This window comes from Prionailurus viverrinus, chromosome D3, assembly GCF_022837055.1.
Source record: "Prionailurus viverrinus isolate Anna chromosome D3, UM_Priviv_1.0, whole genome shotgun sequence".
In the NCBI taxonomy this organism is placed as follows: Eukaryota; Metazoa; Chordata; class Mammalia; order Carnivora; family Felidae; genus Prionailurus; species Prionailurus viverrinus.
In genome coordinates, this window is record NC_062572.1 from 35,914,408 (window position 1) to 35,933,806 (window position 19,399).

The 19,399-nt window shown below is 42.8% G+C and overlaps 1 protein-coding gene across 1 annotated transcript in view; it reads right to left on the reverse strand.

Annotated features, from left to right (window-relative positions):
* The window catches only part of RAB31 (RAB31, member RAS oncogene family), a 133,710-nt gene that overhangs the window by 43,242 nt on the left and 71,069 nt on the right, over positions 1-19,399 (reverse strand). The window contains exons 4-5 of the mRNA XM_047827913.1: positions 2,292-2,363; positions 1,139-1,245 (exon numbers count right to left, since the gene is read on the reverse strand). Of these exons, the coding sequence (XP_047683869.1) occupies positions 1,139-1,245; positions 2,292-2,363 (179 nt within the window). The remainder of the gene's footprint in view (positions 1-1,138; positions 1,246-2,291; positions 2,364-19,399) is intronic.

Genomic DNA, 19,399 nt, shown 5'->3' on the forward strand with positions numbered 1-19,399 from the left:
CTTGCTTTTTTTTTTTACCATGGGGATACCAGCACCTTCCAATAAGCTCCCCTTTTCCTGAAAATAATTTCAAGTGGGACTCTGTTTCATGTCACCAAGAATCCTAAATAATCCCAGTCAACTTTAAATAACTGTCTGCTTAACTTCCACTCTATCAGTTCTGCCACAATACACAAAGCTTGGTACCATTACAGCCATGCTTTTGCTATAACTCAATGGTGTCAGATGATAGAACCTTCCCTAGCAAAACACGGTCTCTAGCCACCCGCCCTCCCCCAACCCCATGACAAAAGTTAGTGATTCTGTTGCAATTCTAGACAAGCAAGCTGTTTTAGGGTCACAGTAAAGAATGGAGAGATCTGACCCAAGTCTAGGGAGTTTAGACATTTGTCCAGTCCCCAGAAAAACAAATGATTAAGTGGTGTTTATGGCTGTTATTGTAAACCAACCTGATGCAATGTGATACAAAGTGTCTGAAATCCCAAAGAAACAGAGGGATTTGCCAAAGGCCATGTTAAGAGCTTTTACAAGATCTATTTCCATTGTTTATCAAACGTTGGCTGAATCACCCTTGGATTAGCAAAACCTGAGGCATGATGTCTTTGTCTTCATGAAGATCACCGACTGAATTGCTGAGAGTTGAATTAACCAGGGGAATACAGATAGATGATACAAATTGGCTCTTCCTTTTTTTTTTTTTTTTTTTTAGTAGGCTTCACGCCCAGGTTGGAGCCCAATGTGGAGCTGGAATTTACGACCATGAGACGAAGACTTAAACTGGGATTAAGAGTAGGACGCTTAATTGACTGAGCCACCCAGGTGCCACTCACTATTCCTTTTTATAGCATTTTTATTTAGTAAAAATAGCTAGCTTATCAGGCTCCATAGAGCTATCATCAAATCTCTAGTCCCTACAGACTGGGTCCCTGCAAATCTCATTTCTGGTTAAAAAAAAAAAAAAAAAAAAAAGGTCAACAATTCAGTATCTCTGAGGGAAACCAAAGTGTTTGGTTTGATACATCACCTTAAGATTATACGGAGAACAGCCTTAACAACACAGGTATGACAGCTTTTTACATGCGTACATTCAGAGACGGAGGATGTTAACTATCCAAGAACAGTTTTTAATGTGTCTTACCTAATGTCTGAGAGATCACACTTGTTTCCAGCAATAGCCATTACAATGTTTTCTGGACCATGCTCCTTCAGCTCTTTCACCCATTTCTTCAGGGTATGAAATGAATCCTAAACCCAAAGTGTAAATCAATCATTGGAAAGACCCACCAACACAGTATTGCAACCAAGTAGAAATGTAAACCCAACCCAATTTAATAGACGAAAATATTTTCAGGAAACTCATGTACATTAACACCCCACCCCTGTCCTGGCACAAAACTTATTAGCTAAGTTACACTTAAATAACCTGTAGAACTTTCCTTTTCTAAAATTGAAACTTGATGAACTGAAGAAAGTCATGTTAGTAATTTTCTTCTATAAAGAACATCAATTGAAAATTACAGCCTTGACTCAGCATGAAAAAGACTCAGTCATAGGACTAGACATGTTCGTGCTTATTTCAGGAAAGAAAAAGAATACACACACACGAGAGAGAGAGACACACAGAAATCCTGATTTCCTTTCTGCCCTTACTCCCAACCATCCTCCAGCAAACCAGCCAAGGTAGACAGCACATCTAGGTAGAAGTGGTCAGGAACTCATGGACGGTAACAGTGATGGATCATTAAACCAGCAGTCCTGTGCGCTGAGTCAGCACTCCAGGAGTGGAAAAAGAAAGTCAGCAAACCACTGCAGTTACTTGATGGATAGCCTAGATCCCCGACGTGATAACTAAAAATGTGGTATACTATATATATACAATACATACATAAACATTATCCTTGACATTTTAAGTAGTGTGATGGAAACACTAATAGAAAATAAGTATTCCATAATCACAAAACATGCAGAACTTAACCAAATCATTTTCCTCCACTTAAAAGGCTGACATTCTGGAGAGGGGTACTTGGCAGACATGACCTTGCCTCTACGAGCAGACGGTCAATTTGAAAAATGAATGATCATTGTTGTTTACTTAATTTGGTAGAAAAATTTGAAATGCTTCACTATATACAGGTGAATAAACTCAATAGATGGTGTTGATTATCCCTGGCTACCATGCTATGAAATCTCATTCCAGGCTCCTGGCATGACAAGCAGTCAAGTCTCTGTTTTGGTCTTTTGAAGACAGAGAATCAACACAAATGGGGCCGTTTTGAAGGGGACATTCTTACCTGTTTGGTAATATCATATACTATGACAGCTGCAGCGGATCCACGATAGTACATGGGAGCCAGTGAATGAAACTGTTTAAGAACAATGAATAGTTTTAGGCCAAAGTCAACACATTTCATGCAACTTCAAATTAAAATATAAAAGTTTCATCCTACATTATCCCTATAAGATCCCTGAACTCCCCTTAGAATTCTCCCAGGGTTCGTATTAGGCAATAAATTCTCCTCCTTGACTACCCATGTGCTTGTGGCTTATAGACCATGAAATTCACTTTTGGGAAAAGGCCAAAAATACGTTTTACTTTAAATGTTACTCTTCTATGAATTTTCTTTTCTCCACTGCTCATCACTTATCTGATACGACAGATCCACGGACATCTCATTAGGATGACAGAGTGGTAAGAAAAAGATGCTTGCCAAGGGGAGGACAAGAAGAGACTGGCACAGATCACAAGACCCTCACTGAGCCTTTAATGAGGAACATTGAGCCAGGACACCTCCCCAAGCCACCCTCAGCCTACACGGCTGCCATCCCTCAAATGAACACAGTGACACAGATGAGCTCCATTCCAAAATGTGAGCACATCAAGTCCCATTGGTCACTAGAACCCTTTATCTCTAAACATGATAGATAATTATGCTGAGGATACATACAGAGTCTACGAATATTTTGAAGGATAGATCTTTGGATACGTCTGGATACATCATGGAAAGGTTTTAAAAGCCAGTAAGAAAAAGATAGCTCAGGCGAAAAATGGTCAAAGGATACACGTAGCTAAATCTCCAAGGAAGAGATATAAATTGCCAGTAAATATTTTGAAACATTCAATTATAGTAAAAGAAATGAAAACAAAAGCAATGAAGAGGCATGTAGTAACTTATTACATATTAAAAAGATTTACTATATCCACAGTTGGTATGGATTCGGGCAGGGGAGCACTCTCATATGTTACCTGGGAATGCATTTGAAGACCTTCGTATAAAAAGACATTCAATATCACTAATCCTCAGGGAAACGCAAATCAAAATCACAATGAGATATCACACCTGTTACGATGGCTGTTATCAAAAAGAAAGGGGGGGGTGGTGCTGGGTGGCTCAATCAGTTGAGCGTCCAGCTCCTGGTTTAGGCTCAAGTCATGATCCCAGGGTCGTGGGATTGAGCCCTGTGTCGGGCTCCGTGCTGAGTGCAGAGCTTGCTTAGGATTCTCTCTCTCTTTCCCTCTGTCCCTCCCTGACTCATGTATGCATGCTCTCTCTCTTTAAAAAAAAAAAAAAGATAACAAGCATTGGTGAGGATGTGGAGAAAAGGGAAAAGGGAACCCTGATGCACTGTTGGGAATGTAAACTGGTGCAGCCACTATTGAAAACAGTATGCAGGCAACACAAAAAACACAGAACTATATGATCCAGCAATCCCCCTTTTGGTTATATGCCTAAAGGAAATCTCTTCAATACCTCGAAGAGATATCTGCACTTCCATGTTCACTGAAGCATTATTTGCAATGGACAAGACATGGAAACAACCTAAGTGTCTATCGAGGAATGAAGAAAGGAAGAAAAGATGATGTGTACACACACACACACACACACACACACACACACACACACAGTGGAATATTACCCAGCCTTAAAAAAGGAAATCCTGCCATTTGCAACAACATGGATGAATCTAAAAGATGTTATGCCAAATGAAATAAGCCAGATGCAGAACCAAAACAACCTGCATGATCTCACTTATACATGGGATCTAAAAAAGTCAAATAAATACATAGAAGCAGAGAGTAGAAAGGCGGTTACCAGGAACAGGGAGGGGAGGGGCTGGGGTGATGTTGGTGAAAGGTTACAAAGTTGCAGTTACATGGGACGAATAAGTTGCAGAGATACAAGGCACAGCCTGATGCCTATGGTAAATTATAGTGTATTGAATCTGGAAATTTGCCAAGAGAGAAAATTTCAGGTGTTATCATCGTTTAACAAAGGGAAAAGGTAACTATGTGAGAAGATATATTAATTACTTTGACTGTCATAACAATTTCACTATGTGTATGTACATCAAATCATGTTGTACACCTTAAATATATAATTTTTATTTAAAAAACAGAGAGATACTCTCTTTAAAAGCCGCTGTTGGTAATATATGCCAAAAGTTGAAATGTGCCTATTGTTCCGCCCACCAACGCCACTTAAAGGAGCTCATCACACACCCAATGGCCCTCATCCCTGTGTTACACATGGGAGCAAATATTTGAAAACGACCTAACGGTTCATCATAGAGAATCCACTAATGGTGTCCGTATATAACAGAATATTCTGCAACAATTAAAATGATGGTGAGGGTTTTTATTTTTAGGAAACGATTACATACAGTTAAAGGGGGAAAGAAACAGTCTCGAAGCTGCTTATGAAGCATACTATGATTTAGAATAGAATGTGAGGTGGTCTATGTCTACGGCTACAACAATGTTTCTTCAAATGTTCACAGTGGGATTTCTAGTGACTTGTACATTCTTCTCATGAGAGCCTGTAGAGCATAAATGTTTGCAATGATTTTCTTACATAGGTTTTTAAGTTGAAAAGAAAAAGCAACCATTTTTATTAGAGAGTAGGATAAGGAGCAGGGAGGGAAGGAAGAAGGATAGATCCTGAAGCTTTTCCAACAAAACCATCTCACTCATTCGTGTTGGTTTCCCACATAATACTTATCGCTGAATAAAGCCTTGCCAAATTGAAATGATCCTACTTGGAGATTTGAAGTACGTTAGTTCCCGAGGCATCCCTCGTAATGCGCTGTAGGGGGCTAGGGCAGCACTCTCCAGAGTGTGGAAGGAAACAGGCTCTTTCTCAACCCTCCCGCCCTGGTGCAAGCCTCCACCTTGAACAGAAATAGCCATGGGGCCTCTGTGGTTTTTCAGAAAAGGGAACGGGTTGAATGGAGCTCAGGATGAACCCAGGAGTTCCCAGCTGATGGGCCCTGGCCACTTGCCAGGACCCCCTGGAGGACAGCAGGCCATTTACCATGTGTGCCTTTCATATTCAGTGCCCAACACTGGGTGTCTGTTGTAATTGTTAGACATCACTAAATCTATTTTTAATCTGTCCTTTAGCAGTCCAATCCACATGTAGAGAATAAAGTCAGAATTCCTGCCCAAAGGGAGGATACAAGGAACGTATTTCTGAAACACTCCTGCTTTGCTAAGGGTTAAGAATGCATATAAAGTGTCCTTTTAGCCCAATTATATAAAACGCCCATTTTTTTTTCAATATAGCCTCCATAATAAGAAAGGTCCATATAAACACACCACGTAGGAACACAATCTGTATCTCAAAAATCAAGATACTTGTGGACTCAAGCACAAAGAGGAGCAAATCGTGGATATCTTCTTAAGACAGAGTTCATTTTCAGCTACAATACTATGAACTGAATCTAAAATGGTCACTGGTGTGCAGGTCTCATGAATTATTGAATAGATCTTTGTATATAATGCATTACTTGTTCTTTCCTTCCCCCAAATGGAATCATTTTGAAATAAATCTGTTGGTGAAGCCACTTAAATGACTTTATTGCCGGGGACTTGGGAGTTTTAATGAGTTAAAGGTTCAAGTCTCAGTTCTAAAACCCAATAATGCATTGACCAACGGATAATATTTGTGGAGGACAAAACGATAAATCACTTCTAGCCTACAATGTGTATACTCTTTCCCATACAAATATAAAAACAAAAGCACCACAATTAGCTTCAATACTCGACATGACATAACTCAATTTCCGTAGAGTCTGAATTAAGACTGATAAAAACACTTACATAAAAAGGTTCTTCCAGAAACAGTTTCCCGATCACATGAGGTTGATATAATTTTTAAATCTCACCTTGAGAGGTTCTTTGAAAATGAGCATGACAGAAGCCAATTCAAAATCCCTTCTTTCCTAACTATCCAACAAAATATCTAGAATGCCAAATTAAAGGGCTCAGATAACTCTTTAATTATTTAGAAGCAGCACGGGGAATTATGAAAAGCCAATCTGACTCTCAAAAGAAATGGCTGTGTATGTCCTTCGTGTGTGTGACTGTGTGTTTTTTAACTGTTGTATGTCCACAGAATAAGAGGGAGGGGAATGGTCTTCTTCAAGCTGCTCAGACTTAGCTTTTACAGATGTATGCTAACCTTGCCCCCACTTCCAGCAACTGGGAGAAGGATAAAGTGGGCATAATCTTTCTATAAAACAACCAGACAAGGAATATCAAGAGTCTTGAAAATGTTCATACACTGATTCAACAATGGCACTTCTGAAGGGAATGATCAGAGATGGGCACAGAGTAACCAAAATTCACTCCAGAATCATCAGTAATGCTGTCAAATCGGAACCGATGTCAACGTCTAACGATCAGGGACCAGAAACGTAAATTTGGCTTAGCCATACAATGGACTTCCAGGCAGCAGTGAAATTTACATTTCTGAAAAAACAGAAGATGACACAAGAGGCAAGATAGAGCAGTCTGGTACTTCCCTAGGGTCTTCTGCAGAACCCTGGGCCCATGAGGTGCTTTTTGGAAAAAAGGTTTCTTGGCCAAGTAAGTTTGACCAACGTTGTACATGATAACGCTTCCTCGGAGATTTACAACGTATTATTAGTGAGTGAGAAGCTCTGAAAGTTAGTATAGTCAAGAAACCTATTTGTTTTGGTTTTAACTCAGAATTCTCAATTTTCTTTACCTTTTTCCAAGTAGCATTTTTTAACATCTCGAGACCAGGTATGCTCAGAACCCACCTTAAGGGCAAAGTACAAAAAGATCTAGACTCAAAGGGAGTCGAGACATCCATGCCTGGCTGCCTGACTCTGTTCTGGTTTCTTTATTCTGTAAACTGTGGGTAGCTGTGGGGGTTGGGGTGGTGGTGGTGATAACTAAGGTTTTTCCAGCTCTGTGATGACACTCACGGCCAAGGCAGGACAGAGTCTGGATGAAACCTCTTCCCTTTGCCCTGCTCTTGATTCTTCCGAGTGTTTTACCTATAACACAAATGTCCTTTCTTCCCATCCCACACCACCCTGTACGTGTGTACATTCACACACTACTCAGCACACAGTGGAAATTATTATTCCAGGAAATATCCAAATCCTCCAGACCACCCAGTCTGCTTCAGGCAAAATTCCTTAAATGCAGGTTTGTGGCATCATAAATTCCACAGCAGCAAAAAATCGTGCATGTCAAGAATGAGCAGTAGTGGAAAACACATCAAGTTTCCAAACAAGGACAAGTTCCAGCTGGGCTCTGCCTCCCCAGATGAGAATTATCCAAGCCAGAGCGCTCTGGCATCAGGTCCAGGAACTTGTAGGGATTGGTTATGTGTTACGATGTTCAGAGAACAGTGTCCTTGGTGAGTCGCTTCAATGCAGCCCGGGAGTCAATGCTGTTCTGCCTCTGGTGCCAGCACAGGATCAGAAATTCTCACCATCCCACAGAACCCTGAGGCCAGGGACAGTCGAGGGCAGAAGCCAAAACATATCCCGTGGTTCATTAGGATTCAAACAAAGAGGGAAGTGGTAGAGGAAAATTCTTGACATTCCCAACATTCCCAGCTGGCAAAAGCTGAATGGAAAAACCATCGCTGAATGTTCTTTATGTGCCATTCAGAAGAATGTTTCTGATTTTTACACAGACCCTCTCTCTCCACAGAAAAGCAGAGGCCTATTTAATATGCCCACTCAGATGTCCTAAAACCCGTTAGCAGGTAAAGTTGAAAAGAAAAAGGGCTGGGAAATTATACAGCAGACTATTAACGATATGATTTCTGAAAACTGCCATTATAGGCAGCCCGTCACTTGTTTTGATGCGTCCAGATTTTTTTTTTAATTTTAATAGGTTACATTATTTTTACAATGAGAAGGGATTTTTTTTTCCCTCCCCTTCCTTCTTCTTTCTTTCATTTTGCCAATTAAAGTCAAACAGCGTCCTCAGCATTAGGGGATCAAAGTACTGAAGCCAAAGTATCAAAAGGAAGCTGGATTTTAGAGGTAACCTGACCTCCATGTGGCTCCTTTTTGACAAGGTACAGTGCAAACCTTCTCTAGTAGACAATGAAACAACCCAAATCCAAACCTCTTTCCACAAAAAAAACGGTGTTGGTGGGGAGGGCATGGATTCGTGTTTTGTAAAAGACAAGGCAATGAACTAGGCTATTCTGATCCTTAGAAGAATGTAGGAGACAGAAGTCAAGGTCTTGAAATGATGCAGAAATACATTTTTCCCCACCCATGTAATACCCAACTGCAGAGAACCTCAGCTCTAATTCCTGTCTGTTAGCAAGCCAATGGAATTTCCTCAAAGTCCAGAACTCTGCCCCACCCTGTCCCTAAGTTATCTGTGTTTCTCATCACACACAGTCACCATTCATTTGAAGGAAATGCCACAAAGGTTGGTCATGGCTCTCCCTCTCTCTACTCTGCTCAGGTTGCTTTGGTCTCTCCCACCTGTGTGTAGCCTCCTGTTCACAGAAAACATCCCATCTTCGAGAGGCCTCCCTGCAGGATGGGACAGCAAGCCAACATCACCTGGGATTACGCCCAGAGCAGAAGACACTTTGCTCTGTGGGCCCCACAGTGGGGCCTAACCCAGTGCCCCCCGGCTGCGGCACCTGTCCCGAAGCCCTGCCACCACGGTGCCCGCAGGAAAGCCTGCCTTGCTGGGCACCCTTGAGGAGCTTCCCGAGTCTATGACAGCACCTTGCTAGAAAGGGATTAGAATCACACACTTGCAGGCGTGTGGTTTCATTCATCCCCAAAGCACCGGGCACCCAGGACTGTGTGCTGTGTTCACTGAGTGCAGCCTGAGTGCATCGTTCCTGGACTATCTGGAAGTTTCCATTACGGCATGTAAATACTGCAGTGGCCTCCATACTGGCCACACAGCACCCAGAGGGATCCTTTTTTTAACTTCCGAGTTGTGTTATTTACACATACCATCGAATCTATTTTTAACTTTTTAATTGTGGAAATTTTCAAACATACGCACCAGAAGAGAGCATGGTACAATGCGCTTCCAGATTCTCATCCCCTAGCCTCAAGATCACCCCGAATACATGGCCATGGGCATGTTTCCACCTCCCTTCCCACCCCGCCGCTAAAGCCTTCTGAAGCAAATACCTGACATCATATTATTTTAACTGTAAAGCAACTGACGTTTTTCTTCCAACTGTGTCACTTTTCAAAACCCTTCCAAAGTACTAAGCATAAAATCCAAACTGTGTCCTATGGTGTCACGAGGGCACTAGGCTCGTCTCCCCCGCCCTCTCTCTCCAGCCCCTGGCCTCCTCCCTGCTCCCTGAACATGCAGCCACGTGGAGCCCTCAAGCTTATGTCACATGCCTTCCCCAGCCTGGACCACCCTCCACTAGATATCCTCACTCCCTCACTTCATTCACACCTTTTTCAAGGGTCACCTCCCGTGCGACCCTTCCCCGACCCCCTATCTGGGCCATAGCAGGGACTCAACAAATATGTAACGATGGAACACCTGTGATGAGTCCCTAATCCTGTGAAGGCAAGTTCACTGGGTAAGACTGTTTCCATTTTACAGATGAGACAATAGGCTCAGAATGGTTACATCAACTGCCCACGGACACACAGCTCTTCAATGGTGTGACTAGACCTTGAACACAGTCTTCTGACTCCAAATTCCATGCGTCTTTCCATTTCTCAGTTGCTTCTCTGCAACGAAATGTTGCTTAAGTTGACGTAATGCAGATACGGGCTTACACATGTATTCACTCATTCAACAAGTATCTGCTGAACACGTGGTACACGACAGGTACTAAGCGATGGGGAAGCAGGAGTTGGCAGGTGGAATTACAGCCCCCAAAGATGTCCACATCCTAATCCCTGGGACCAGGAAATATGTTATGGTACATGGCAAGGGGGCGGTTAAGACTGCTAATGGAATTAAGGTTGCTGACCAGCTGACCTTGAGCTGGGAAGATTATCCTCCATTATACAGTGTCCAGTGTCATCCTAAGCGTCCTTACAATTGGCAGAGGGAGGCAAGAGAGTCAGAGCATGGAAGAGCTTCTGCTGCCGGCCTTGAAGATGGAGGGAGGGACCACAAACCAAGGAATGCGGGCAGCCTCTGAAAAAGGCCAGGAATGGATTCTTCCCCAAAGCCTCCAGAAAGGAACACGGCCCTGCCTATGCCTTGGTTATGAGCCCGGTGACACTCTTCTCAGACTTGTGACTTTCTGAACTGTGAGCAAGTAAACTTGTGCTGTTTCGAGCTACCAAATGCGTGGTAATCTGTTACAGCAGCCATAGGAAACAAACAGAGAAGGGGAAGGACAGGGTGGAGTCAGGCCCACCTTCAAAGAGGCTGCTCTGGATTTCAATATCTCCAAACAGGGAGCTCTGTGTTCTAAGCACACTCCAGCTATTCCTGCTTAGACACGTCCTTCTGGCCTTCAGGAGCACCCTCTTTTGTTATTAAATGAAGTCCATGTGCCTCATTTCCTTGTCAAGAATGGCATTCGCTGGCTTCATACACCCTTTGGTTTGTATCTTGACCAGACTTGGGAAATTAGGTGCATAAAGAAGTGAATAGGGACGGGGAGGGGCAGGAAGGCGAGGGTGAGGAGGGAATGGGGGAGTGGGGGGGAGGAAAGAGGAGAAAAACACAACCAGATACAGTGCTTCTTAGATTCTTAACAAGCGCAACCCCAGCCCCGGGGACGCCTGTCTCCGGCGCGCTGCCTGCAGTCCTGGCCCTCTGAGCGTCGGAGAACGGAAACTGGCCTCAACCCAGGAGGCAGAGACAATGCTTCATAATTAGAAGCTACTTAGGGCGTCCCAGACTAAAACACACTCCAGTAAAATGTCGTTGCCCGATTTGTGAAGCATCTTCATTTAGCGGCGTCACGGTCCCTCCCAGACCCTGTCCCCACGGAGGGGGCAGGGCAGGCGGCCCTGGAGGCCCAGAGAGGAGGGGGAGACACCCACCGGGGAACAAAGAACAACAGTGAGGTCTCTTGTGACAGAGAGGGTGTAGAAGGGGCAAGGGGCAGGGGCTACTTGCAGGCAGGGGCGGCCCAGCCTTCCTTTTTAAGATCAACGTAGGCTTGAGCCTCTACTCTCCACGCTTCCTGTCTGTTCACTTCCCGCTTCCGGTCCCTCACTTCCGGCTTTCCCAGCGCACTGGCTGAGGGCAGAAGTGCTTGGAGAGTTTCCCTCAGGGCTTACTACATTTATTTTAATATATGGACATGTCCTTCCTCGTTCCCTCCTGCCAGTGGCATTCTGCACCGAAACTCCTAATTTCCTAAATGACCCAACACCCCCAAATGGGAACCAGATATGCCGTTAAAGGCGGCTCTCTGGCTGCCCACACCTCTGCCGTCCGATGCCCCTCTTCGAATGCCACAGTCACACTTCCTTGGGCAGTTTCTGTCACCAACTTTTATTTATTTTCTAAAGTTTATTTATTCTGAGAAAGACCAAGGGAGCGAGTGGGGGAGGGGCAGAGAGAAGGAGAGAGAGAATCCCGAGCAGGATCCACACTGACAGTGAAGAGCCCCCGCCCCGTGGGGCTTGAACCCACAAACCGCGAGATCATGACCTGAGCAGAAACCAAGAGAGGGATGCTCAACTGACTGGGCCACCCAGGCGCCCCTCTGTCACCAATTTTTAAATACCGCTGGACCTCTTCAGCCGTACCACTTTTAAATACGGTGATTCCTGAGGCTTCTTCTCAAAGCAGATGTGGTGGCACCGCCCTATCAGGAGCTGTTGACTTCATTTTTAACAGCATATGCCAGATTTGCAAGCTTCTGATGTTTCTCCTTGCCGCATAATCTTCATCTGGTTTTCCCTTCCCGGGAGTGTTAGGGGAGCAAAGGGTGGAGAGAAGGAATATTTCCCTTCTCAGGATCTCAATTTGCACTAATTAAAACACTGTTCTCTTGTGATGGGGAGAGGAAAGCAAAACCGGGTACTGACCCTCTTCCACTGCAGGTGAATTCCTACAAAAATCGTTCTCTAGTGAGTGGGTACAGGAAAAGGTGCAATAGAGTGAAGCAGTTTCCCTCCGGCAGTGGGTGAGGAGCAGATTCTGTGTGTTGTCGAATCAGATTCTGTGTTCTGTCGGCTCCTAGCCGGCGCCACTTGGAGCTGGGCCTGTATTTCCAGTGGCTGCAGGGCAAGCAGAGGAGAAACAAAGAGCAGCACATTCTGAGCTTCTGAGAGGCCCCATTCTTCAAGGACTTCCAAAGGTCAAAATTTCCTCTGACTTTAGCTGCAGTCTGTGAAAAGTGAACCATTTCCTTAACCACAGAGTCCGGGACCAAGGAAAGAATGAAAGATGGCAAAAAGCGTCTTTGGGTGTTTGTCCAGGCTGAACCCGACCTCCTCTATCTGCCGCCTTCATTCTGTTTTTCTGTCTCAGGGACCCACTGAGACCCAGCATTTCGGCCACGGCCCTGCCTGGCTGTGTCTCAGCTGTCTCTGCTCACATCGTCCAATCACCTAACCTTTCCAATTTGGTAGGTGCCGCAAAGGTCAAGCCAAAGGAGGTGAATAAGCATAATGTCTCAACAGAGCAGCTAAACCGTCAGCTCCTAGAGGGCATCAGCGTCACTTTGCCTTCTTCAGGTACCCAAGCTTCCGGGAAAACTTCGGACAGAAGGAACAAGGGAAGATTAAACAAATCGGGGTGGTGTAAATATATTTATTATATTATTTCCCGGAGTGCTTGAACTATCTCAAAATTGGAGGGAAAAAAATGTTTGTACACTCACTAGGAGAGTCACTGTAAGCCTTTGAATCAATGGGTGTCAGCATATCACTTTATCTTGAGTCAGTATGTATTAAGGAATAATGTCTGGTCCTGGGTTAGATAATAGCGCTGATAAAAGCTAAACCAGCTGCAAATAATAATATTTTGAAGACAGATTCCTTCTTTTAAAAAAATAATTTAGTCAAGTAAAATACATTTCGAATGTAATGATAAGCTTGGTAAGTTGCAAGTGATAACTTCACAAATATAACCTTATGTACAGTTTTATGTGAACTTGTTATGCATTTTAACATTTCAAAGATTTAATATTTTATTCAGAATTTTTTCTTTAGGTACCATTCAGAGGTCAAGGCTGCATTTCCAGTCCACAATTAGAAATGAACAACAGCTTGTAACTTGCTTATCGCTTAGGACTTAAAGGTTTAAGGAGTAGGTAACCCTCAAATTCATCTACAGATTCAACACGATCCCTATCAAAATACAGCTGGGGGTTTTGCAAAAATGCACAAGCCGGTCCTAAAATTCCTATGGAAATGCAAGGGATGTGGAATAGACAAAATAATCTTGAAAAAGAAGGACTAAGTTGAAGGACTCATACTTCCTAATTTCAAAACTTGCCCCAAAGCTACAGCAATCAGGGAAATGTGGTACTGGCAGAAGGGTAAAAATTAGATCAAAGAAACAGAATTGCATCCGGAATTAAACCCTCACATTTGTGGTCAACTGATTATCAACAAAGGTGCTGAGAAAACCAACTGGGCCAAGAATGGTCTTTTCAACAAATCGTGTCGGGACAGCTGATTTTGTATGATATCAATGTACAGAGTGAGGTGGAAAACCCTTCCTTGTAAGATATGCAAAAAGTAACAACAGATGGATCATAGAGCTGAAGGTAAGAGCTAAAACTATAGAACTCTTAGAAGAACATACGGGAGTAAATCCTTGTAGCCTTGAATTCGGCAAAGACAAGTGGTGCGAATGTGGAGAAACTAGAACCTCATACATTGCTGGTAGGAACAGAAAATGGTGCAGCCACTTTGGAGAATAGTTTGGTAGACCCTCAAAATGCTAAATATAGGGTTACCACATGACCCATCAATTTCACTCCTAGATATGTTCCTAAGAGATTTTGTTTCGATTCGTAAACACAACTATCTATGCAAAAACTTATTTACTCACGAATGCTTGTAGCAGGCTTATTCATAATAGCCAAAAAGTGAAAATAACCTAAATGTCCGTCACTTGATGGAGGGATATACAAAATGTAGTGCATCCATACGATGGAGTATTAATCAGCCATGAAAAAGAAAGAAGCACTGATTCAAGTTACAATGTCGATGGACATCGATAACATTGTCCTAAGTGAAAGAAACCAGTCACAAACAAAACAAAACAAAACAAAACAGGCTGTATGATTCCATTTATATGAAATGTCCAGAGTAGGCAAATCTATAGGCAGAAAGCAGCCAAGGGCTGGGGGACTCAGGAAGAAGTGGGGAATGACTGTTAATGGGTTCGGGGTTTCTTTTGCGGATGATGAAAATGTTGTAAAATTAATTGCAGCAACACTTGCACAGTCAACATACTAGAGCCCACTGAACTGTACACGTTAAATGGGTGTATTTATGGTCTGTGAATTACATCTCAATAAAACTGTATTTAAAAAAGGGAGGTAAGGGGCACCTGGGTGGTTCAGTCGGTTAAGTGTCCAACTCTTGATTTCGGCTCAGGTCCTGATCTCACACAGGATCTAGCCTCTCGCCAGGCTCTGCACTAACAGCACAGAGCCTGCTTGAGATTCTTTCTCTCCCTCTCTCTCTCTGCCCCTCCCCCACTCACACTCTTGCTCTCCAAAATCAACAAAATAAACTAAAAATTTTTTCTCAAAAAAAAAAAACCAAAAACACTAGAGGTAGTACTCTACATGCTGATAATCCACACAGAAACAAATATAGACAAAAGCGTTTATCAGCTAATTTTATTTCTAACCACTAGAACTCCAGGATGGATTATCCAAAAAAAGATGAAAGCATGGCTCAACGGCTTCCGAGGTGAACTGGGCAATGAAAACAAGAAGCTTATGAGACTGAAGCACTGAGTGAGTCTAGAACAGGTGAGGGAGTGAACAGGAAAAGAGTTCCAGAGGAACAGGTAAACAGAGAATTTCACACCACAGCTATCTTCATTGGGCTGTTTTCAGAAACACAGAGAAGGGACCACCTCAGGCACCAGGAAGTAATGAATATACAGCTCACCCCTGAACAACACGGGTCTGAACTACACAAGTCCGCTTAAATGCAGATGTTTTTGCAGTACAGAACTATGCACGCATTTTCTCCTACGATTTTCTTTTTTTAATTTTTTTAATGTTTTTATTTATTTTTGAGACAGAGAGAGACAGCATGAGCAGGGGAGGGGCAGAGAGAGAGGGAGACACAGAATCCGAAGCAGGCTCCAGGCTCTGAGCTATCAGCACAGAGCCGGACGCGGGGCTCGAACTCACGGAGTGTGAGATCATGATCTGAGCTAAAGTCAGATGCTTAGCCGACTGGGCCACCCAGGCGCCCCTTCTCCTATGATTTTCTAATACATTTTCTTTTCTCTAGCTTACTTTATTGTAAGAATACAGTATATTACATGTAACATACAAAATACGTGTTCATTGACTGTTTATGTTATCAGTAAGGCTTCCAGTCAACAGTAGGCTATTAGTAGTTAAGTTTTAGGGGAGTCCAAAGCTATACATAGATTTTCAACGGCGAGGGGTCAACCCCCCTAACGCCCACATTGCTCAAGGATCAACTGTATTTTAAAAGCCACAGGGGGGCAAACGTTATTTCTATAATTTCAGATTTCTTAACAGGAAATTCATTTGGGGTAAAATACCATAGTGTGTGTAAAAGTAAAGTTCAGTGGGAAAAGATGGAGGTAGATGTCTGAAAAGAAGTTCCAGGCTGGGAGAAGTTGAGCCTCCAAGGTACACAGAGCAAGAGAACCAGATGCCTACGGAAGACAAAATTACGACCACCAATTCTTCACTTCTCCATGAATTCATGCCCTGTTTATGCCAATGTAGTATTTGCACTTCCCCTAAAGGCCATGTTTCTATCTTTTGACTTTGGGCTCTGCCATGTGACTTGCCTTGGTCAATGGGATGTAGGCCATGTGACATGTGCCCATTCTAACCCTAGCATGAAGAGGCCTCACGTCTGCCCTTTGTCCCTCATGCTTCTGTATTGCCTGAGAAGAGCTTCCTCGGGGAGCTGTTGTCTCTCTAACCCCAGAATGAACAAGCAAGCGAAGTCCCCCTGCCAGCGCACAGACCCACACCTCGAAACAGAGCCACCTCAGCAAGAGAGCTCTTGTAATATTTTTGTAACTTTTCTGCAAGTACAAGAATATTTTCAAATACGGAGATAAAAAAGAATTCACACACAACAAACGTGTCATTTTCAGTTAATAATCGTATTCTAAAGTCTACATAAAGTTGTATTTAAGATCATATTTAGAATTCTACAATAGCTCAATCTTTCATTAGATGATACTCTCTTACTCAGTCCCGTATAGTGTTCAATTTGTTCTTACTTGGCATTTCTTTCATTTCCAATGTTTTGTCAATTTTCTTAAATACCCAAAAGAGGGGCACCTGGGTGGCTCCATCAGTTGAGTGTCCGACTCTTGATTTTGACTCAGGTCATGATACCAGGGATTGTGGGATTGAGCCCCTCATCAGGCTCTATGCTGATCGTGGAGCCTGCTGGAGGTTTCTCTCTCTCTCTCTCTCTCTCTCTCTCTCACTCTGCCCCTCTCCCCTGTTCGCTGTCTCCCTAAAATAAATAAATAACCCCCAAAAGACAGTAGTAATAAATTATATAATTTCCTACACATATCTTTGCATCATGTCATTTTTACCGTTAAGTTCAAAGCTCCATAATTCCTGGTAAATATGGGGGGGGGTGCTATTTTTTAGTCTGTATGTGTGTTCTCCAATTTCATCTTAAAAAATATATAACGATGAGCTTGATTTCAGAAGTCAATCTATTTAACTTAAGATGTGTTAAGTAGAGTAAGGGGAGAGTTTTCATGCTCCCAAAAGAACTACCAATTCACCTTTGTGGAATTTGACCATGGTGCATTTGAAGCCCAAATTTTATACATGCAACCATTACGACTGAGGCACTAGGGCGGACAGACAGCCAACCCAAGCGAAACAAGAGAATAAGATGATGTTAATATCTGTTCATGTTAGGTTCTTAGAGTAATATTGCTCTGATGGATCAGATCAAGAAAATGAAGCCTGAAATTATTCCAAGACACCAACATTTTAAGGGAGTTATCTTATGGATTGTGATAGTGTTTTAAAGCAAAAACAGAATGACTTGGAAGCAGACAACTAGAACATGAAGGTTGCATTTCCTACTGATGAGGCATTTTTAATAACAATGAGGATATTCCAGTTTATGTGGAAAAACAAAGAAGGGAGTCAAAAGGAAACCCAACGGGAAAGATGGATGTGCTGCCACATTGGGACAGAATCCCAAACCCAGACTAGTGGGAGATAGGAGGACGAAGCTGGGCAGATAAATTCCTTTCTCTCCCCTGGGACCACTTCCGCTCCTGTGTACATCCTTCCAGAGGCATCTGCTAACCTACTGTTGAGTCCTTGTCACAGCTTGGCACAAAGCAGAAGCCAGAACCACTCATTCCAGGAAGAAAGGATGAAAACCCCCAAAAGCCCGCACTGATACTACAACGCGGGCACGGCAGTGGCACTCTCGCCCCCGGACACCCCTCTTGGTTGCAACAAACTGGAAGCACAAATCTTCCAAACGTTACGTTTCTAACAAATTGGACTCAGCAATCATCTGGTTAATTGAAAATGATTAAATTTTCAAACACTTTCTTACAGAGGCAGTCTATGGATTAGCATTTGCCATTGAAAGAATCCTAAGATGGCCGTCATATATGGTTGAATGAAAAGCATTATCAGGAATGAACACTCCCTTCTACGAAGAGAGGGAGGAGGAGAGTGATCCTTTTACATTTCCAGTGCTCTGACGGAAAAGTAATTTTTCAAGAGTATGAATTTGTGCCAAAATATAGTCCAGAGTTAATATTATGTACGCGAGGCAGAACTTGGTTGAATCGTCCCGCAAGTAAACAAATACTGATGCAAAGCACTGCCCTGAGCATTATCCCCCTTTGAGGACACAGAAGTCTATGTCTTTATATTATGAAACCATAAATCCAAAGAGATTTTGTTTATTTAAAATTACACAGACTTAGTAGAAGAGCAGCAGATTTCTACACAGATAAGGAGGGATAATAAAGTGCACTGGACTCCAACAATTAATGAGACAGAACAAATAGCGTGAGGCACAAGCAGCAGCAGGGCATGTATTTTTAGCTCCAACATTAGGTAACGTCATTACAAGCACGATTAAATCCAGCAACAAGCTGCCAAAATGATTGAAAAATTGCCATCACTGGAGAGATGCGAGACCGCACGGAGGGACACCAGACAAGGACAGTCTGAGGATAACTAAATCAGGCCTTTGAGGGTTAGAGGGATCGATGACCACAAAGGCTGAACGGACATTTTTCACCCGCTCTCCACAAATCTACATTCTAAAAAGCATCCACCTGAAGTTATCATCCAAAACTCAGTCCCTCTTCCCTGAAGCACTACTATGGAATCAAACCTTGCACCTATAATACTAACCGTTATAATAATAGATAACACTCCGAATACATATAGCACTAACACAATAATACTACATATAATATGTAACAAGTATAATATAATAATCTATACAATACTATGCTTTTAAAATTACAGACATAGCAATATAGTCACAGATGCCTATAACCTCTAACAAATTTTAGGAAAAGCAATTAGAATAATTAGAAATATGGTCATACGAAAAATTTTCTATTGCTATTTTGCTTTGAGATGGTCAGTGAGTCAAGCTACAAACTACAGTTGTCACTTTCGAGTATCAGATTTCATCAAAAGCAAACACTTGAATATTATATTAGAATAGGTAAGGAGGGGCGCCTGGGTGGCTCAGTCAGTTACACATCTGACTTTGGTTCAGGTCATGATCTCACAGCTTGTGGGTTCGAGCCCCACGTCAGGCTCTGTGCTGACAGCTCAGAGCCTGGAGCCTGCTTTGGATTCTGTGTCTCCCTCTCTCTCTCTGCCCCTCCCCGACTCACACTCTGTGTGTGTGTGTGTGTGTGTGTGTGTGTGTGTGTGTGTCTCTCTCTCTCTCTCAAAAAGTAAATAAACATTAAAAAAATTTTAAAAAAAGAATAGGTAAGGAAATGTCA